At 39.3% G+C, this 22,727-nt stretch overlaps 1 protein-coding gene across 2 annotated transcripts; it reads right to left on the bottom strand.

Moving 5' to 3' along the window:
- Positions 1-283: 283 nt before the first annotated feature.
- On the bottom strand, positions 284-20,033 carry MS4A5 (membrane spanning 4-domains A5). 2 transcript variants are annotated; one of them, XM_043581252.1, is made up of 5 exons: positions 19,766-20,033; positions 15,696-15,824; positions 13,197-13,253; positions 11,840-11,992; positions 284-621 (listed from the first exon to the last, which is right to left on the bottom strand). In XM_043581252.1, the coding sequence occupies exons 1-5, from the start codon at positions 19,916-19,918 to the stop codon at positions 520-522; spliced, it is 594 nt and encodes a 197-aa protein (XP_043437187.1). In that variant the 5' UTR covers positions 19,919-20,033; the 3' UTR covers positions 284-519. The 2 variants fall into 2 exon arrangements, with proteins under 2 accessions (XP_043437187.1, XP_043437188.1); XM_043581253.1 differs by lacking the exon at positions 13,197-13,253.
- Between the last annotated feature and the right edge of the window lie 2,694 nt (positions 20,034-22,727).

The following is a 22,727-nucleotide window of genomic DNA, read 5'->3' as shown; positions in this document are numbered from 1 at the left end:
TATACCTTCATTGTTAACTGTTCTGGTTATTATGAGTGGCTAACATTAATGATCTTGCAGTATCATTGTAAAATGTGTGGGTCGAGCCATTCTTCCAGACCACCTCATTTTTCCATACAACCATGGAGAAGGAGCCGTTAGGTAGAGTCTCTTGGAGAGATCGGCGGGAGACGTCACGGACCTGCTCACCCCACACCGTGGGCTTTGGCTCATTTCTCAATTTGTACGGTGGCGATGCTGTGTTGCTCAGTGGATGCATGAATAACAGGAGGCGACAGCAAGGTGACCATGTGATTGAGGGAGAGGAGGACCTGGCAAGGATGTGTTTTATTAGCCAGAATGTTCCCAGAGCCCACCCTCTGAAGTCACTCCCCTTTTGCTTCAGACAGTTGCCAGCCTTGAGGTTCTATGTTCCCGCTGGCTTTTCCTCCCACACGGAACTCACCTCTTTAGGAGGTGAGGAGGAACTCACCTAAAGATTGTAACACATCTTTATTCTCACAGTATGCTTCAGCACCATTAGTCACAGTTGCAACAATAAAAGCATCTCTTCAGAATTGAGAAAGACAGAGAGATGAATAATTCAATAACGCTGAAGGCCATCAACATAATCAAAATTCCCTGGAACGGAAGAAAAAGAAGAAGAAGGAAAAAAAAGGAGAATCATGGTATTAGCACAATAATGATTTTTCTGATGACAGTGAGGTGGAAATGCCCAGATGGGAAAAGCTCTCCCACATGTCTCAAGTGCATCCCGTGCCTACGAAGCAAATTAGTGCAAGATCATAAGAATATACAGCCATTTTAACACAGCGCAGGACGGCGTATTATTTTCTTCGAGAAAGTCATACAAAACAATACATTTTCTGTATTATAGGCCGGAAAGCCTCCATTTCATAAATATATACCAATATAAAAAATGATATCAAAAAAGTAGTGTGTTGAAGGAGAAAGATTAAGAAATAGGAAAAAAAAAGAAGCAAAAATAGAAAAGGAAAGAAAGAAGAGAGGGGAAAACCCTACAGGGCCCAGAAAAAAGAGGAACATGTCGAAAAAGGCATACAGATCGAAGCATAGGCTAATAGTACCATCTTCCGTTCTTTTTATAACTGCCAGAGACCCTTAAAATGCTTTGTATCTTGGCACCAAAGAGCACGAACAGCATATACACTTTGTTGGGAGCCCAGAGGCTGGACACGCAGTGTTCTGCCAGTGAAAGTTTGTGAAGATCATAGGGTTCACATTCTGTTCTGCAACCGTGTCTACGTGGTGTGAGTATAGGTTGACAAACTGTTTATTTTAGAGTCACATGGTTTTTATTTTATTTTATATATTAATGTTTATTTATATTAGAGAGAGAGTGTGTCTGTGCGTGAGCGGGGCAGGAGCAGAGAGAGAGGGAGACACAGAATCCGAAGCAGGCTCCAGGCTCCGAGCTGTCAGCACAGAGCCCGACGCGGGGCTCGAATCCACGAGCCAGGAGATCATGACCTGAGCTGTACTCAGAGGCTTAACCGACTGAGCCACCCAGGCGCCCCTCTGTTTTGTTTCTTAGTAATATCCTGCTGTTTGAATAGTCTGTTTCTTTAGCCACTCTGTTGTTGATAGACATTTGAATTGTTTCTAGTTTTTACTATTAGAATAGATTTTCTGTGAATATTCTTTTTTTTTTTTAACGTTTATTTATTTTTGGGACAGAGAGAGAAAGAGCATGAATGGGGGAGGGGCAGAGAGAGAGGGAGACACAAAATCGGAAGCAGGCTCCAGGCTCTGAGCCATCAGCCCAGAGCCCGACGCGGGGCTCGAACTCATGGACCGCGAGATCGTGACCTGAGCCGAAGTTGGACGCTTAACCGACTGAGCCACCCAAGCGCCCCATGAATATTCTTATATATATTGTGTAGACATAAAATAGGCCTGATTAATTTTCATAAAAACTGCCAGGTAGTTTTCCAATGTGGTTGAGCCATTTTACATTCCCACCAAAAATGTACAAGAATTTCATTTGCTTCACATTCCTGCCAACGTTTGGTTTTGCCAGTCCTTGTAATTAAAGTCATTCTGGTGTGCATACAAATGTTGTGATTTGAATTTGCGTTCTTCTCATAACTGATAATGTTGAACAAATTTTTACGTGCTTACTGGCCATTGGCATGTCTTTCTTTGTGAAGAGCTTGTTCAAGTGCTACTCTTTTTTTTTTTTTGTCTTTTTATTATTGATTTTCAGGAGTGCTTAATACTTTCTGGATATGGGTCTTCAGTCAGATAGATGTATTGAGGAGATTAACTCCCATTCTGTGCCTTGCCTTTTCACTTACTTTTTTTTTTTAAATTAAGTTATAATTGGTATATAAGCCTGTGTAAGTTTAAGGTATACAATATGTTGATTTGATACACTTGTATATTGCAGCATGGTCACCACCACATTGGTTAGCTAATTACTTTCATCATGTCACCTAATTATCAATTTGGGTTTTTTTTGGTGGTGAGAATATGTAAGATCTAATCTCTTTGCAACACTAAAGTATATAATACGGTATTGTTAGTGATATTGACATTGCTGTGCATTAGACCTCCGGAGCTTATTCATCTTCTAGCTGGAAGTTTGTACTCTTTGACAAGCATCTGTCCGAATTCTCCACCCCGCAGCCCCTGGTAACCACCATTCCACTCTCTGTTCTCATGAAGTTGGCTTTGTAAGATTCCACATGTAAGAGATATCATACAGTACTTGTTTCCCTCCATCTAGTCGGATGGAGATTTCACTTAGCATAATGTCTTCAGAGTCCATTTGTGTTGTTACAGACAGGTGGATTTCCTTCTTTCTCATCACTGAATAATATCCCATTGTAAGTGAACCACATATGCATCTGTTCATGGACGTCTAGCTTGTTTCCATGTTTTGGCTATTGTAAATAATGCTGCAAAGAATATGAAGGTGGCTCATATCTTTTTGAGTTAGTGTTTTCTTTTCCTTCTTATACATACTCAGAAGTGTAGTTGCTGGATTATATAGTGGTTTTATTTTGAATTTTTTTTGAGGACCCTCCGTATTGTTTTCCATGGTGGCTGCACCGATGTCCATTCCCACCGCCAGTGCACAAGGGATCCCTTTTCTCCACAGCCTCACTGACTCTGGTTATTTCTTGTCTTTTTGATAATAGCCTTCTAACAGATGTGAGGTGATATTTCGTTGTGGTTTTGATTTGCATTTCCCTGATGACTCACGATATAGTGTGTCTTTTCATGTACTCGTTAGCCATCTGTATGTCTTCTTTAGAAAAATGTCTATTCAGATCCCCTGCCCACTTTTTAATTTTTTTTGCTGTTGTACAAGCTCTTTATATATTTTGTATATCAGCCCCTTATTAGATATGTGACTTGTAAATATTTTCTCCTATTCCATAGGTTGCATTTGCATTTTATTGATGGTTTCCTTTGCTTTGCAGAAGCTTTTTAGTTTGATGTAGCCCCTCTTGTTTATTTTGCTTTTGCTGCCTTTGCCTCAGGTATCAAATCCAAACCATCATTGCCGAGACTGATATCAGACAGTTTACTACCTATGTTTTCTTCTAGGAGTTTTATGATTTTAGGTCTTACATTCAGGTCTTTATTTTGAATGATTTTTCTATTCATTCAAAATAGATAGATTTTATCTATTTTGAATTGATTTTTATGTATGGTGTAAGATAGTGGTCTAGTTACATTTCTTTGTGTGTGGCCTTTTAATTTTCCTGATAACCATTTATTGGAGACACTGTCCTTTCCCCATCATATATTCTTGGCTCCTTTGTTGTGAATTTTTAAAAATTTTTTTTAACATTTATTCATTCTTGAGAGAGAGAGAGAGAGGGAGAGAGAATGAGTGGGGGAGAGCTAGAGAGAGAGAGAGAGAGAGAGAGAGAGAGAGAGAGAGAGACAGAATCCGAAGCAGGCTCCAGGCTTTGAGCTGTCAGCACAGAGCCTGACGCAGGACTTGAACCAACGAACTGTGAGATCATGACCTGAGCCAAAGTCGAATGCTTAACTGACTGAGCCACCCAGGCGCCTCTCCTTTGTTGTAAATTAATTGATCATACATGCATACGTTTATTTATGACTCTGTATTCATTCCATTGACCTGTGCGTCTGTTTGTATACCTTACTGTTTTTGAGAACTATAGCTTTATAGTACATTTGAAATCAAGAAATGTGATGCCTTCAGCTTTGTTTTTCTTTCTCAAGATTGCTGCTCTGCTCTTTGGGTCTTTCGTGGTTCCATGCAAATTTTAGGATTATTTTTTATTTCTGAGAAAAATGCCATCGGTAGTTTGATGGGGATTGCATTGAATCTGCAAATTGTTCTGGGTAGTATATGCATTTTAACAATATTAACCCTTCCAATCTATGAACAGGGGATATCTTCCCATTTATTTGTGCCTTCTGTTTCTTTCATCAATGTCTTCAAGTTCCTTCACCTCCTTGATTAAATTTATTCCTAGGTACTTTATCTTTTTTGATGCAATTGCAGATGTGATTTCTTAATTTCTTTCTCATAGATCTTTATTAGTATGTGGAAATGCAACTTATTTTTATATATTGGTATTTGGATCCTGCAATCTTATTGAATTCATTTTATTAGTTCTGATAGTATTTTTGGTGGAGTCTTTAGGGTTTTCTGTGTATAATATGTCATCTGCAAACAGAGACATTTTTACTTCTTCCTTTCTGATTTGGGTGCTTTCTCTTCTCTTCTCTTCTCTTCTCTTCTCTTCTCTTCTCTTCTCTTCTCTTCTCTTCCTTCCCCTCCCCTCCCCTCCCCTCTTCTTTTTTTTTTTCATTTTTTTTCCCTTTCTTCCCCCAATTGCTCTGGCTAGGATTTCTTGTACTTTGTTGAATAGAAGTGTTAAGAGTAGGCATCCTTGTCTTGTTCCTGTGGGCTTGTCATATATGGCCTTTATTATGTTGAGATAGGTTTCTTTATCTCAGTGTGTTGAGAATTTAAATTATGTTTAAATTTTACATGTTAAGTTTTGTCAAATTCTTTTTCTTCATCTATTGAGATGGTCATATGATTTTCATTGTTCATTATGTTATTGTGGTATATCACATTGACTGATTTGTGTATGTTGAACCTGGCATCCCTGGAATAAACACCACTTGATAATAGTGTATGCGACTTTTAATATACTCTTGAATCCAGTTTGCTAATAACGTGTCGAGGATTTTTACATCTATATTCATCAGGGATATTGGCTTGCAATTTTCTTGTGGTGTACTTGTCTGGTTTTGGTGTGGGTATTCCTGGGCTTATAAAATGAATTTGGATGCTTCCACCTTTTAGAAGAGTTTAAGAAGAATTGGTATTAATTCTTCTTTAAATGTTTGGTAGAATTTGCCAGCAAAGCCATCTGGTCCTGGATTTTTCTCTTTTGGGAGGTTTTTGATTACTGATTCAATACTCTTCAGGGCTAATTTGCCAATGCCAATTGTCTTCAGTTTGTGTTGGTTTGATATCTCTATTTCAACTTTACTTTTAAAGAACATTTTCACTGGACATAGAATTCCACGCGTTATTTTATTTCGGCACTTTAAAAATGTCATTCTGCTGTCCTGCGGCCTCTATCAGGCCTCCAAGTGAAAAGTCAGTTGGAAGTTTACCTTTATTCCTTTGAATGGGATGTCCTATCTTCTGGCATGAGTGGTTCTCTCTGGTTTTTGTTTGTTTGTTTGTTTACACTTAAACGTAATATGCAAAAAATGGTAGAAATTCTAAATTATGTTGTCTTCCTCTGGAGATGATGTAATTTTCTTCCATCAGACAGATTAGGGGAAGGTTACCTTGATCAGAATAATTCCAAGGATGGATTTCAGTTTTGTGGGATGGCTGATCTGTTTCTTTTGTCCTTGGTTCTAGGGTGTAGTCTTTCTTCAGAAGTGAAATTTCGGGGTGTTTCCTAGACTCCACCACTGCTGTTGGTAGACTCTGAACAGTTTGTGTGTCTGTCCCCAGCACTGCATGACTGCTGAAATCTATTCTTGGCCTTTTAGCCTCTTAGCTTCCTATCAACTTGGCTTCTGAGCTTTGCATCCTACACGTTAGGAGTCAGCAAATAACTTGTGGAGGAATGCGATGGAGCATTTTGGGTTTACTTCAGTGTGTACAATTCTTACACGATCCTTGCATTTCAAATCCTGGTGGCTGTGGTATCTTTCATGTATATTCAAACAGCTGGAAATGTTTTGAAATTCTAATAAGCTTTTAATTAAAGTGGTTTTCACTAGAGGGATGCTCTGATATAAATTACTCTGTCATAGCCATAAAAAAAGATTTGTATATTTAAAAATTCTTTTTAATGTTTATTTATTTTTGAGAGACAGAGACAGAGCATGAGTAGGGGAGGGACAGAGAGAGAGGGAGACAAAGAATTCGAAGCAGACTTTGAGCTGTCAGCACAGAGCCTGATGCGGGGCTCAAACCCACAAACTGTGAGATCAGGACCTGAGCTGAAGTCTGACGCTTAACTGACTGAGCCACCCAGGTGCCCCAAGGATTTGTACATTTTATGAGTATTTTCTGTAAACCAGTCATTGGCTGTTTTACTCCTTTCTAATGTATGCATGATTTCCTTTTTACTAATTTCCATTCTTGTCATTATATATTAATTTATTCTTCTTTCTTTGGGCTAACTTTTCTCTCCTTTAATCCCTGAGATTAATGTTTGGACCATTGTTTTTCAAAATTTCATAATTTATAGTATCTACATTTCTAAGCTATGAATTGCCTTAAAGTATTGTTCTACCTTCTGCCCTCAAGGTTTTGAGCTTTCATTTCAGAACATGTTTGGATTTATATTTTAATTTTTTCTCTGATCCGATAATTCCTTTGAAGCACACTTCTTCATATCAAACCACGTAGGGGCTTTTGAAATTATTTTAAATCATTGTTTATGGTTTTATTGCATAGGACATACACTATGACTTCAACCTTTGGTATTAATCTGAAATTGTCATATTTACCAATATATAATCATTTTTTGTGTGTGTGTTACAAAAATGTGTATTCTGTTGTTGTTGGAATAGTAGACAAAATATATCTGTGAGCTAGTTTTTTACTTTTGATGATACCATTAAGTTTTAAAACATATCAAAGTCTAAAGTTCTTCAAACCTTCACCCTCTTCTCAGGGAAAATTCAGGCCCTTAGCAAACTCAAATAGCAAAAACACGATTTGCTCCCTTCTCTATTTACATGTTAATTCTGACTGGTATTTTATTATTATTATATTTTTAATTTAAAAAAAAATTTTTAACGTTTATTTATATTTAAGACAGAGAGAGACAGAGCATGAACGGGGGAGGATCGGAGAGAGAGGGAGACACAGAATTCGAAACAGGCTCCAGGCTCTGAGGTGTCAGCACAGAGCCTGACGTGGGGCTCGAACTCATGGACCACGAGATCATGACCTAAGCTGAAGTCAGCCGCTTAACCCACTGAGCCACCCAGGCGCCCCCGACTGGTATTTTAAATACTTTATTTTTAATCTCAGTGTATCTTATTATTGCTGTATTACACAAGCAGCCTTCACTCGTATTTGTCCATGTGTTTATCACATTCTTTGTTCTTCCTTCCTTCTTGTGTCTCATTGTGCTATCATTTTCTTTGTACTTGGAGTTCATTATTATTCCTTTAATGCTGCTCTGCAGGAGACAAGCTTGAATTTTGTGTCTCTGAAGAGACTTCATTTCGTTTCATTCTTGTAAGATATTTTAATGGGCCATGAATGATAGGCTCTTGGTTGGTATTTTTTTGTTTGTTTCAAAACACTGAAGATATCGTTCAGTCTCTGGCTTTTATTGTTGCTTTTGAGAAGTTAACTGTTAATCCAGTGGCTTCTACTTTTTTCCTTTTGGTAATTTTCATAGTCTTTAGTTTTAGTTAAGATTATTAAGAATTGATCATGGAAAGAAACCATGATTTGAAAAGTAACTGTACTTTGACTCAGCAAATTGAAGTGCACCAAAGCGTGATATGGATGCAAGACCAAATATCTAAGTTCAAGGTTTTAACATAAGGCTTCTCAGAGCCTTATGTTCAAGGTAAGACCACAGAGAAATGTCTTAATGGTAATTCCATGTGAATTAATGTTTTCCAAAAATTAGACCACTGACTATCCTTGCAACTATTCTAGTTTGCAACTCTGACCAGATCCTTTCCAGACTACTGTTCCTCTCCCCTAAAATTACCTTGTGACTACTCCAGCTGATGAAAGCCTATAAATGCTCTTTTCTCTTCCCCCTTATTGCATCTGAGACCCTATGCTCTCCTTTGATTAGCAGATTTAATACATTCAGCTTTTAACTGCCTTTGATTTTCCTGGTGGTCTTTGAAGGTGCCAGACAGTCACAGAGACCCCCAGAGAGGTCTAGCCAGACCCCTCACCATTTTGGTCCTGGTCCTTTGACTCATTTAGTGACTATTCCACTGAATCTGTTTGAGCAACCCTGTGCAGGGTTTGCACATCCGTGTTGATGAGGGGAGTCTAGCACTTTTTATTGAATAGTGTTTATTTGTCCTAGAAATCAGGTCTCCCAGGACTTTTTCATTAGCCCTTCACATTTGTTCTTGTTTACTTTTTACTTGGTGGGGGAGGAAAAAGACAGTCTGCCAAAGCTTTGCCACTAACCATCCTGTTTTCCAATCTGCCTTTTATCTATGTTTTTGTGTATCTATAAGAATAAATCATGGGGTGGGGGAGCGCCTGGATGGCTCAGTTGGTTAAGCGTCCAACTTCAGCTCAGGTCATGATCTCACGGCTTGTGAGTTCAAGCCCTGCGTCAGGCTCACCTGTCTTGCTGACAGGTAAGAGCCTGGAGCCTGCTGCAGATTCTGTGTCTCCCTCTCTCTGACCCTCCTCATTCTCACTCTTGTGTGTCTCTCTCTCAAAAATAAACACTAAAAAAAGAATAAATCTTAGGGAAGGAATAATTATAGATTTAAAATTCTGTCTTCTTATTCAGCCACCAGGACTAATGAGTAAAATGTCTTTTTGACCAGTATCCTCTCTAGGACCAATTATCTTGGATCGCTTAGTAAAAACTTGTAAGAAACCTTTTCCAGTCTTGTCTATGTGTAGGAAATTGGCTGTAGGAGAGACTCTTCTTCATATATTCCACCTGTTGGAGGCTGCTGATTCCTTGTATCTGCAGGCAGGAGTAGATTTTCTAAGGCTTTTGCTGTCCCTGATATCTTCTTACTTCCTGGTAATCATTGACTAAATCCTCAGGAATTGATTCTGTGTTATATCTCGGTGAATTATATAACTTCTTTTCTGATAACTGGTTATAAAATTTGTCTTGCCCCCCCCGCCCAAACAGATGTGGACTACTTTCCCTTGCCAGCCAGCTAATCGTTTTTGTGTGACCTTAGGCAGGGGATTGGTTATTTTGGAAATACCATCAGGGAAAGAGTACACTTGAGTCTTTTTTCATAAGATCTTATGGAAACCTCCACCACCACCACCACTACCACACTTATTATAGACATCAAGCTATAATCTAGAAACCTCACGGAAGCAAATGGTCTAAAAGATTAGGACAGCTAATGCACAGGTGGCCCTGTGCTCCTCACAATTAGGAACTAGACTGCTTCCTCTGCTCAAGATGACCAGAACAAAATTATTCCCCCTTCAAAATGACAGATGCCATTGATGGCGATGGGTTTATCATCTTGGCTATTTTATCTCCTCTGTGCTAGTTCAAGGTGTTAGGTTATTGGTAGACAACCCTACATACACAGTATTACCATGGCAACCTTCCTTGAAAATCAGTATTGTCATGTTTCTTCATTCACTCAGGCCGACAATAAGGGACAAGCTCCTGAAACTGATCCAAGAGGAAATAGAAAACCTAAATACACGGATGACAGTGATTGTAAAAACATCCCACAAAGAAAAACCCAGACCCAGGAGACTTCACCAGTGAGTCTTCCTAACGTTTACAGAAAATTTGATACCAATTTTCACAAAATTTAACAAAAAGTATAAGAGGAAGGAATATTTTCCAACTCATTCTATAATGCCAGTATTAACCAGACACAAAAAACAAAGACATCACAAGAAAAGATGACTATAGGCCAGTATCCCTTATAAATATAGATGCAAAAATCTTTAACAAAGTACTAGAAAGCTGAATCTGATAACATTTGTAAAGGATTATATACCATGACTGAGTGGGATTTATCCTAAGAATGTAAGGTTTATTCAAGACAAAAAAGGCAATCAGTGCAATGCAGCATAATAATAGAATAAAGGACAAAGACCTCATGATTGTCTCAGTAGATCTAGAAAAAGAATTTCACTAAATTCAACACACATGGATCTCAGTAGATCTAGAAAAAGAATTTCACTAAATTCAACACATACATTTAACAAACTGGGAAGAGAAAAAGCTTATTCAATCTGATCAAGTCCATATAAAAAACCCTCAGCCGACAGCATACCTAATGATGAAAAACTGCATGCTTTCATTTTTAAAATTTTTTTAATGTTTATTTATTTTTGAGACAGAGAGAGATGGCATGAACAGGGGAGGGGCAGAGAGAGAGGGAGACACAGAATCTGAAGCAGTCTCCGGGCTCCAAGCTGTTGGCACAAAGCCCAATGCGGGGTTTGAACTCACAGACCGTGAGATCATGACCTGAGCCAAAGTCGAATGCTTAACCGACTGAGCCACCCAGGTGCCCCATGCATGCTTTCATTCTAAGCACAGGGAAAAGATGAGGAAGGATGTCTGCTCTTGCAATTTCCATATTTTACTTTAAAAAAAAAATTTTTTTTTTAACATTTATTTATTATTTTGAGAGAGAGAGAGAGAGAGACAGAGCATGAGTGTGGGAGGGGCAGAGAAAGAGGGAGACACGGAATCTGAAGCAGGCTCCAGGCTCTGAGCTGTCAGCACAGAGCCCGACGCAGGGCTCAAACCCATCAACTGGGAAATCATGACCTGAGCCAAAGTCGGACGCTCAACCAACTGAGCCACCCAGGCACCGCAATATTTTACTTTAAAAAAAAATTGTTTAGTTTTATTTTTCAGAGAGAGGGAAGCAGAGTATGAGCAGGGGAGGGGCAGAGAGAGAGGGAGACACTGAATCCAAAGCAGACTCCAGGCTCTAAGCTGTCAGCACAGAGCCCGACGTGGGGCTTGAGCTCATGAGCTGTGAGATCATGACCTGAGCCGAAGTCAGACACTTAACCTAGTGAGCCACCCAAGTGGCTCATATTTTACTTCTGTAAGGACTCCCTTTTCCTCAGGTGATTACTTTCCAGCTTTCTCTGCAAATTTTGATGGGTCTTGTTGACTGTTTTTTTCTGTAGATTTACATCTTTTACATTACCTTAAACTAATATTAGTGGTGTTTTGGAAAGATTAGAAATAAATCCCTGTTTTCAATGTATACCATGTTTTGTCAGAAGTCCAGACTAAATATTAACGCCAAAACCAAAACCATAAAAACATTCCCCTCGTGATTCTAATGTACCTCTAGGGCTATGAATTACTACCGACCTGCTCTACCTGTAGTTTTCCTCTTGTAACACTCGGTCTTTTATATTACACTCATTGGTACATGTTTTACCTTCTCTACTCATCTGTGAAATCCTAAAGGTGGGGGTCGTAATGCGTTTATTTTTCTATTCCCCAATGCCTGGTATAACCTAGAAGATCCTATTATTTCTGTAAATGTTCGTAAATAAAAGACAATGCATGTGTCTACAATGTTATTTAGATTTTGCTGATCGGGTGCTAATAAATCTTTACGATTACCCCCATTATCCCTTACTGTAAAAATGTGGCATACTTACAATGAATAGGGTATTAATGGCCCGGCACCGGCTATTTGTGTCTTCATGGCCACAAAAGTAGTTTTGATCTAGAACGAGACCAAGTGCGATGAGAATAATTCCAGCTGTTGCTGCCAAGGCACTAAGAGAATTCATTGCTTGGGTTGTCTTCACCTGAAAGAGATGAACATAACACGCAGGCTATAGGCAGAGCAGCAGTGGGAAGACCGGGAGAGGGTTTTAGTCACAGCATTGCAATGCCACCAGGCAGCTGTGTGATCATCTGTGAGACACTTCATCCCTTCGGGCTTCGGGCTCTCAGCCACAGAATAATGGGATCCAGGGAGCTCTGAAAAATCCTTCTGTCCTCCATGATCTGTACCCGAGTTAACTCCCATTTACTTGGGGGAAGGAGTGCACACTGGACAAAAAGGGACTTAGGCGTTGTCACCTTGCATTGCATTTTGATGCCCTGGTAAAAGTCATGACCTACTTACATTTTTGTTTCATGACTCTAACTAAACATTGTATTTCTTTGCAATTTTTAGTTCTTCCCCAAACTTCAAACCTGCAGGGGACACCCTGGGCTGGAATTACTTTCTTGGCTTGTTAATTAATATCTCACATTTTTGATTCTTTGAGAAAAGTAAAAATATTCTACTTATAATTTATCTGTAAGTTAAAATCTCACACTCATTAACACTATATTATTTATTTGAACTTTTGCTTATAAGGTTTAATTAGATTGTCTTCACGGTATGCCTGTCATGTGAGCTAATAAACTCGTGCCTGTTGAAATGTCTGGCAGGAGATAGGACCACAAATACTTACAAAAACAATGACTGAGTGTGTCACTGAAATGCTGAGACCTATTTTACCTTTTGGCGTAGGAACTTGGGGATTTATTCTATGTTTCAGTGTTTTCATAAATAAGAAACTGGATTACCTAGAAAACTCTCCTGGCACTAGGGGCGCTTGGGCGTCTCGGTCAGTTAAGCGTCCAACTTAGGCTCAGGTTACGATCTCACAGTTCGTGGGTTCGAGCCCCGCGTCGGCTCTGTGCTGACAGCTCAGAGCCTGAAGCCTGTTTCAGATTCTGTGTCTCCCTTCTCTCTCTGTCCTTCCCCCACTTGCACTCTGTCTCTCTCTCTCCCAAAAATAAACACTAAAATTTTTTTTAAAAAAAGAAAAAAAACTCTTCTGGCATTAGTGTTTTATGATTCTATGGACAAAAAAACCCAAAATGCCATCAATTGGTATCAGTACTTGACAGTTTGTGGAATTGTAGTGGTTTAAAGTTTTTCCAAATTCATTTTCAAGGCTAGACTTAATTATTTCAATGTTACACATTTTTTAGGAAAGGAGAAATCTAACTCACCAGGCTTCCTGTGGGTTTTCTTTCCAGTGCAACTAGGAAGGCTCCAGAATTAATGAACTATTAAAAAGAATAAATATCTTAGTGATGGGCTTGTTTAGCTGATGCTAAAGAGGTCTCAGAGAACAGACCTCTCCGTGTTTCTTGTACATGCCTTCCTAATTCCTATGATTCTCAAAGCAGTGAGCGAGATGCCTCAGGTGACTATCTACAAATGAGCAGCGGACAAAATACTGAACTAGAAAGTAGCTTTAGTCTTAACTATCTATTTGAACACTGGGCTTTAGTTTTCTCATCCATCTTCCTTTTACGGCTATTGTGGACTCAGCTTTGATATCACGACACATTGGTGTCAGATCAGTTCACAGCCAATAGGATCAGGTTCTGTGATCCTTTTAAGAAACGTCCTCCTTGAGGAGGGCACCTGTTGGGATGAGCACTGGGTGTTGTATGGAAACCAATTTGACAATAAATTTCATATTAAAAAAAATAAAAAGAAATATCCTTCATGCCCATTTGCGATCCAGTGTGTTCTCCCAGCTAAGAGGCTGGGCATTCTGAAAAAAATCCCCAGGATTTTCATGGAGGTGAGTCATACCTGGTAGCATCATTACCTGGCAGAAACTCCAGATGGGATTACAGCACACCCATTTTTAAGTTTCTGGTCCCACTGCCTGGTATTTCTTCAGCCTCCCCTCTTACCCTCACTCTCTGTGCTGAACTCTTACAGTTCTCAGAATAGAAAGTGTCCCTTCTCCCTTGGCAGCAAGATATCCCTACCCCTTACCCCCAGCCATTCCCCACTCCCTTTCTGTGTGTGTGCCCTCCTCCTGCTTAACCACTGGCCCTTTAAAACTCCCATGAGACTGGAAGTATCCCTGGGAAGTCTCCCCCTCCTTTTTGTGGGTGCCCTTCCTCTAGAGGCAGCTTGCGTGTCTGTTCTCAGTCATCGCACCATATGGTAATTATCCTACTCTCCACTTGAGAGACCTCGAGACCGAGAACTGCTTTTTCTATGAATTCCCACACACTATCTATTCTCTGGCACTATACTAGGTCCCAAAATAATGTTTACTGAATGTTATGAAATGTGATTAAATGTCTCTGTGCAGCTCAAAGATACCTCTGTTTCTTTACTTTTCTAAACAGTTCTAAAACGTTTTTCTAAAAAGTTTCTTGACTTTTCTAAAAAATTCTAATTAAGAATTCCCTGCTTTACTTTCATCTCGACTTCTGTAAGCACTTTCTACACCCTCTGTGGTATCATTAATCCCAGTACCTTGAAATGACCTGTTTACATGTTTGCTTTCTTGGTAAATTGAGAGCCCTTTGAAGGAAGTGCTCATGTATTACTCTTTTGTTTGTTTATTACCCACCTCCCCCAGATTAATTGAGATATAGTTGGCATGCAGTGCTGTTTAGGACGTACAGCATAATGATATGACTTAAACATAGTGTGAAATGATTATAATGAGTTTACTTGACATCAGTTATCTCATATAGATACAACCCCCCCCCAAAAAAATGAAGGAAAAAGAGGAAAAATAATATTTTTCTTTGTGATGAGAACTGTTAGAATTGACTCTCTTAAAAAATTCTGTATGTATCATACAGCAGTGTTAACTGTCATCCTGTCGTACATTTGTCTTATAACTGAAGTTATGCTTATTTATCTCATAACTGAAGTTTGTGCCTTTTGAACACCTCCCTCCATCCCTTCTCTCCTCACTCTCTGCCCCTGGAAACTTTAAATCTGAGCTCTAGTTATATGAGGTTTTTAAAATTCTAAATATAAGTGAGATTGTACAGTTTTTGTCTTTCCCTGTCTAACTTATTTCACGTTAACATAATGCCCTCAAAGTCTAACCATGTTATTGCAAGTGTCAGGATTTTCTTGGTTATTTATGGCTGAGTAATACACACACACACACACACACACACACACACACACACAAGTATGTATATACACTTCTTTATGCATTCATCTGTTGATTGACACTTAAGTTGTTTCCCTATCTTGGCTGTTTTGAATAATGCTGCTACGGACATGGAGGTGCAGATATATCTTTAACATAGGGTTTTCATTTCCTTTGGATATATTTCCAGAAGTGGAATTTCTGGATCATATAGTAGTTCTATTTTTTATTTTTTGAGGAAACTTCATACCGTCTTTCATAGTGAGGGTCCATGTATTATTAACCTCTGGATCCTCATTGCCTTCCTCTATGTGTCCGGCTTATAAAGATGGTAACTTATTTTGAATGAATTAATGGACAAATAATGTCAAGATCCAAGGAAATGTTCCCAAAGGAACTTCAAGGCCCAGTGATGGAACATCAGCAATTCTGATGAATTAATGGGGAAAAAATTTCAACAAAGTTGATTTTTATTTTACCTTTTCAAAGCATATCATGCAACTGAATGCAACTCACTTTGTAATTAAGAATTCCCTAGTATTCCTGTTGGCGTGGCCTCAAATTTAACTCAATTGCCTATACTCACCAAAACAGAGCTCCAGAATGGATATCCTGAAATAAATATAAAGGGGAACCTTGGGTATGGGTTTTCAAGGGTAAAAAGGAAAACAACTCCAAAGAAAAAGTTCAGCAGTCCAAACAGGATCTGGATAGCCTGTAAATAGAGGAAAAGTCATGATAAGGAGAAAGCAAAACGGTAGGTCCCCTTTTCAAAAATGTGCATGATCCTCTTTTGGTTAAAAGGATTTGGCAATTACCTTCCTTTTAAATAAGGGAAGGATAGCAGAAGCCCTTTTATGATACTCCCACGTGTTTTCTTGATCCCTTTATCTGATACTTGTAATAGGTAAAGTGATCTAAATCAGTGTTCTGGAAAATGTAGTCCATGGACTGGCAACATTAGGATCTGCTGGGAATTAGAGATGAAAACTCCCAGGCCCTGTATCCTATATGCTATACTTAGTGAGTAGAATCTCCAGGTGAGGCTGAGAAGTCCATGTCAAACTCCAAGCATCAGGGAAATGCACATCCAAACCGCAAGGAGATAGGACTTCACATCTGTTAAAATGGCTATCATCAAAAAGACAAGAGAGCAAATGCTGGTGAGGATGTGCTGCCCTGTTGGTGGGGATGTATTACCATGGAAAAAAGTGTGGAGATTCCTCCAAAAATTAGAAATAAAGCAAATAATGAATACAAATAAAGCCAGGGTTTAACAACTGCTAGGGAAGATTGGTGAGCGTGACATAAAGAATGGAAGGGGTACCGTGTGTGAGTCTGTTTTCTCTGCCCTCTTATTCTCCGTCTGTCTTCTCGGTCTGAATAATCTCATTCACTCCCATGGTAACTATGACCTTTAAGTAGGTGAGTTGTGAATGAGATCCTTTTCCTCAAGTCCAGGTTCCTTTGAGTAAGTTCAACGCAATAGCCACCGCCCAGTCCTCTAAACTATTAAAATTGTTTCCTGCCTGGCTTTTCCGCACCAGCTTCCTTTTTCTCTATTCCAGTGTTGTGTCAGTGCTGAAGTAGGATAGCAAGACAGAACCAGTCCGTTTGAAACAAAGCTGCCCAACATTGTTTGAAACAACGCTGCCCAATCTGGCGGTCATCCAGTTCAGAGAAGTGTTTAAAAATTACAGATTTCAACCACCACCACCACCACCACCACCACCCTCAAAATCGCTGTTCAGTGGTTCCGGAACAAGGCCCAGGGACCTGATGTATATATTTATAAAGCTCCTTAGGTGATTTGTTGGTTTCACAGATTGGAAGCTACTTGTCTATATTGTAAAATCAAAGTAGGGGTGGGATATAAGATTCTTGGCAGTTAGGTGTCCACAAATTACCTTCCTGGTTATTTCCTTTTCTCTCCCAGTTAGTTCCTGAAGGTGATTTTTCACATTTCAAATAGTTTTGGTAAAATATACATAATAACAAAATTTACCATACTTACCATTTTATTTAAATGAAGAGGCTTTACTTTTAAAAGCGGTTTTAGGTTCACAGCAAAATTGCATGAAAAGTACAGAGTTCTCATGTACTTCCTGTTGCCTTCCCCCACTACCAACATCCCATACTGGTACATTTGTTGTCATTGATGAACCAACACTGACACATCACTGTCAATCAAAGTCCATAGTTTACATTAGGCTTCACTCTAGGTGTTGTACGTTCTGCGGCTTTTGACGAATGTGCAATGGCGTGTATCCACCATTATCGTATTGTGCACAATAGTTTTCCTGCCCTAAACATCCTGCCCTCCACATATTCAACCGTACCTCTTCCCTTCATCCCCTGGCAACCACTGATCTTTTTGTCTCCATACTTTGGCTTTTCCGGAATGTCACATAGTTGCAATCATATAGTTTGTTGTCTTTGCAGGCTGGCTTCTTTCACTTAGCAATGCATATTTTAGGTTCTCCATGTGTCTCTTCATGGCTTGATGGCTTATTTATTTTGACCATCAAGTCACATTCCCTTGTGTGGATGTACCGCAGTTTATTTATCCATCCTGATTTTTCTTATTTCTTTTTTGTTTGTTTGTTTGTCTTTTAGTCAATCCCCTTAAATCTTTCAAGTCTAATTTGCTCTCCCAGCTCTTCTTTGCCATTCCCAAACTACGCTACCATGAGCTCTTTGTTCACAGTGCTTTCTCTATCTAGAAAATTCTGCCTTCTTCCTTTCCCTTCATTTCTACTTATTAAAATTCCATCACTTCTGGGGCACCTAGGTGGCTCGGTTGGTTAAACATCCGATTCTGGCTCAGGTCATGATCTCAGAGTTTGTGGTTCGAGCCCTGCGTGGGGCTCTGTGTTGACGGGCCAGGGCCTGGAACCTGCTTTGGATTCTGTGTCTCCCTTTCTCTCTGCCCCTCTCCCACTCATGCTCTGTCTCTCTCAGATAAATAAACATTAAAAAAAACTTTAAGAAAATTCCATCCCTCCTTCAGGGTTCAGATTAAATGCCAAATTTGCTATGATGTTGTCTCATTGCTTTTAACCTTTTTTTTTTTTTTTTTTACATTTATTCATTTTTGAGAGACAGAGAGAGACAGAGCACAAGCGGGTGAGGGGCAGAGAGAGCGGAAGACACAGAATCCGAAGCAGGCTCCAAGCTGTCAGCACAGAGCCCGACGCGGGGCTCGAATCCACAAACCACAAGATCATGACCTGAGCCAAAGTCAGATGCCTAACCGACTGAGGCATCCAGGAGCCCCAGTCTCATTGCTTTTAGGTAGAAGTAACTGTTCCTTCTCTGGGTTCCAACCCCCTCCCCCCCCTACCATATATGGCTCCTATTAGATGCTACTTGGAAATGTGGTTTTTAATATTGTCACTTTATTATTTCTAAATTATGTATTTATTCTTCTCAATGAGAGGAAGTGGGTTGTGTTTATTTCTGTAACCCCCTATAGTGTCTAACATAATTTTTTGCACATAGTTCAATCCATATTTGTTAAAGTAATATGAACTGTTTAGTGGAAGTTTGAGTACCATTATATTTAAATAGATGTGAAAGCAGTTTAGACTGTTGGCCCTTTCCTGCATGTCAGTGGGCCCTCTTTCTCTACTTTGTTTTTTTTTTTCTGAAAAAAAAAAAATCAAAAATTTTTCCTATTTTCCATCCTTGAAGGCTTGGGATTGAAAAGACAAATATGTTATGAGATACAGGCCCTGTCACAGCCTCAAACATACTGAATCACATTGTCTGAAAGGAGGATTGGTAAATAAAAAATAATTAATATTCAAGAAATGGATAGGTGGGTGGAGAGATGAACATTTACAGTATTAAGGGGATTTTCTGCAAAAGCCCCGCATATAAAAATACCATATCATGTTATCAAAATGAATTCTGAGTTCTGATTGGGAAAATATAAAACTGTACAACTCAGTAACCCAGGATATAGAACCTGATCTGTTGACTTCTACTTGATTTTCTCTTCCTTTTCTCTGAACTTGACTAGGAAAAAACTCCTAGTTGGTCATTTTGCAGATTTTTACTTTACTTGTGACCTTCAAGAGCCCAGAGGATTCTTTTCCTCTCCATAGAAATTTGTACATAGTTGGTTTAGAAATGTGACACTTCCTGATTTGAGTGGAAATAAAAGTTGGAATTAGCTCCTACCTTGAAACATTGCACCACCAAATATTTTTTTCTCTTTCTTCTCCCCCCCCCCCCCCAACCCGCATCTTAGTTTAGGCTTCTGAACAAAGTAATAGAATCTATAATACCCTGATGAGGTGGCTGATTAAGCCCATGGTTCATAGACTGGATGGCTTATAAACAACAGAAATCTATTTCTCATGATTCTGGAGGCTGAAAGTTTGATAGCAGGGTGCCACAAGGTTGGGTTCTGATGTAGACCCCCTCTGGGTTACAGGCTGGAAACTTCTCTTTTGTAACTTCACATGGTGGAAAGAGAGCTACTTACCTCCCTGACATACTTACCCTCATGAACTAATTACCCCGAAAAGATCCCACCTCCAAACACCATTACATTGGAATTACGGTTTCAACTATGAATTTTGGGAAACACAAACATTCAGTCCCTAACACATCCTCAATAGAGTATACATTAGGGCAGATCTTACTTACCCCTAAGGTTTTCATTTTTGTGGTAAGTGATTTTGGGAAAGGGCCGCTGGATTCATAGGTTGTGGCTATAAACTCTGGTGACTGAAACTTGGAAACAGTGATCTCCGGAGGAAATACAAGAAACACAGGATTGTGTGCAGAGTTTGAATCCATGATGGTGTAGTTGATATTTTAAAATGAAAAAATGTTCTTGTTACTTCAGTCTAGACCATGTTCTTCTCCTGTTCCAAGGCTGTCTGGAGCGCTGGCATTGTTGTGCTTTGTCTTGGAATTATAGAACCACAGCATCATAGAGTCATAGAATATCAGGACTGGCCGAGATCTCAAGGTTAGTGAGTAAAATTTCCAGGACTGGGGGTCAGAGGACCTGCCCAGTAGTTCTAGTGCAGTCAGAACCTCACCATGACCTTGGACAAGTCATGTGCCCTCTCTTAGTTTCAGATTCCATATATTCACATTGATCAGGCTGGGCTAGATGATCTGTGAGGACATTTTCCTTCCCAAATAAATGAGTATTAGGAACATTCATTCTAGTTCTCTGTCTTCAGGAGGTAGGGGACAAGAGCTGTCAGGCCCTCAGAATTAATCAATAATCCACCTCTTGAAGTATATAGTGGCTGTTTAGGTTGTCACTTTGTTTTTGCCACCGGATTTTATTAGCTTTATCTGTGAACAAACCCCTTCAACACTGAATGGTGTGGAACAATCACCATTTGATTTTGCTTACAATTCCATGGGTCATGTGGGTGTTCCTACTGGTCTGGTCAAGCTCAGCTCTTACCAGCCAGGTTTTCTCTGCATCTGTGGTCAGTTGGTGGGATGGCCAAAGCTAGATGATTTAGTGTGACCTCAGTCACGTAGCTGGCAGTTGACAGACTCTTGGTTCTTCTCTAACTCACAATGTTTTCTAAACTTTTGCAGAATCATGTGTGCTAATCTCTCATTAACCTAAGCAAACTGCAGAGATGGCCTATATTTAAGGATAAGAAAACAGACTCTATCTCTTCATGGGAAGATCTGTACTGTCATAATGCAAGGACCTGCATGAAGGGAGGAGAAAAATTTGTATTCATTTATATACTTTCCTTTGTCATCCTCTGGTGTTTCCTTTTTTCCTTTTTCTTTTTCTTTCCTTCTTTTTCTTTCTTTCTTTCTTTCTTTCTTTTTTACAGTTTATTTATTTATTTTTAGAGGTGGGGGAGAACATGAACAGGGGAGGGGCAGAGAGAGAGAGAGAGAGAGAGAGAGAGAGAGAGAGGGAGAGAGGGAGAGAGAGAGAGAATCCTAAGCAGGCTCTGCACTGTCAGTGCACAGCCTGATGCAGGGCTCTCTAACTCACAAACTGTGAGATCATGACCTGAGCTGAAATCAAGAGTCAGATGCTTAACTGACTGAGCCACCCAGGTGCCCCTGGTGTTTCCTAGTAAGATCAGGTTTCCCTAAATTGAAAATCCTGATGTGACAGCCTCTAGCCACTTTCCAGTTAGAACATACTAAAGTACCAATCCCCTTATAGGTTTTTCTGAATTTACTTTCTTGCATTCAGTTTTTCAGAACATGGAATCCTAATGGTGATCTTCCTTTATGAAAATCCTTTGATATTGGGTTAGTGTTCTCTCAGTTAAGCAAACTCTATTCCAGTATACTTTGTAATACACCATTTCATCCCCATTACTCATGTTGTAGCTTTCCTATAAACTTTTTTCAGTCTCTCTTTCTCTCTCTCTCTCTCTCTCTCAGCATGATGACTGGCACAGTGTTGTAATAGTCATAAAATGGTAGAAAGATAACCTGAAGTTTTGATTATGCTTTAATTCATGCAAGCGAATTCTGGAGATGCAGTTCTGGAAGTCTCAATCCTTGGAACTTAAAAACCTAGAATTAATTCCCAGGCCTTTTATTAACTAGGTATGAGGTCTTGGCTAAGTGATATATTAACTTACATATTCATATTAAGTTACCTATTTATTAAAATATTGCATCTTTTATCTAAAAATGAGAATAAAAATTGTTACCTTGTAGGGCTTTTGTGAGTGAATTATAAAATATCTGGCAGGTAGTGGATGCTAAACAAATTATAATTATAAAAATAGCAGCAGTTAGCATTATTTTTATTATTACTGCTGTTTTAATCATGGTGGCTAAATGCTTTGTTTTACTTGGTGTTTGCAGTATTTCCAAAGTTTATTTTGGCTGGCTCTTTATCAGATAAGTGTTCAACAGATTTTTGTGAGCTTAGCTATAGGAGCTTTAGAAATGTCAGAAGTTATTTTACCTCATTTCTACATTTCAGGGTGGCCATGGAATGCTGTAGCCCTCCTGATAATAAAGCATCTAGGCCCTTCGATACATGAGTGAGATAAATTTGTGCACTACTTTTCTTTCTTCGTATATCTTTCCATTTCTTTTCATTTTCCAAAATGCTAAAACCTACAATTTCCATGAAAAATGCTCTCGTTCTAAAGTGGCTTATGGAATAATGTATAATACCCCTGTATTCCTCAGTGTTCCCAAATCAAGCTTCATTTGAAGCCTCTTACTGCTGGCTTTTCCAGGAAAGTTGCAATGATCCAAGCGACCGACCTTCTCTGATTCACAGTTACTGGGGTAAAGTCTCTTCTTCCCTCAGCTTCCCTAATTCCCATGCTAGAAAGTTGCATGAAAGGCCCTCTGTGCTTTCTCTTATCCCTCTCTTCCTGTAGCTGAAGCTCAACTTTGCCTTTAAGTTTCTTGTCTTTCTCTCTGGTGCAAAATCTTCCCCTTTTTAAAGACGCATATTCATACTCTAGGCAGTGGCAGCTAACTATTGAGACCAGATGTCACCTGCTTAGGTGTTTGCAGATCCTCTGGTTTTCTCTTGCCCTTGCAATTACAGAGATCTTATCCCATGAATGATGATGAAACCCAGTGCCCCTCCCAGGTATATCTCGGAAGGGGTAATTGGATATGAGGGAAGGGGATT

This window comes from Prionailurus bengalensis, chromosome D1 (genome assembly GCF_016509475.1).
Source record: "Prionailurus bengalensis isolate Pbe53 chromosome D1, Fcat_Pben_1.1_paternal_pri, whole genome shotgun sequence".
Lineage (NCBI taxonomy): Eukaryota > Metazoa > Chordata > Mammalia > Carnivora > Felidae > Prionailurus > Prionailurus bengalensis.
This window is presented reverse-complemented; position numbering and strand designations above follow the sequence as displayed.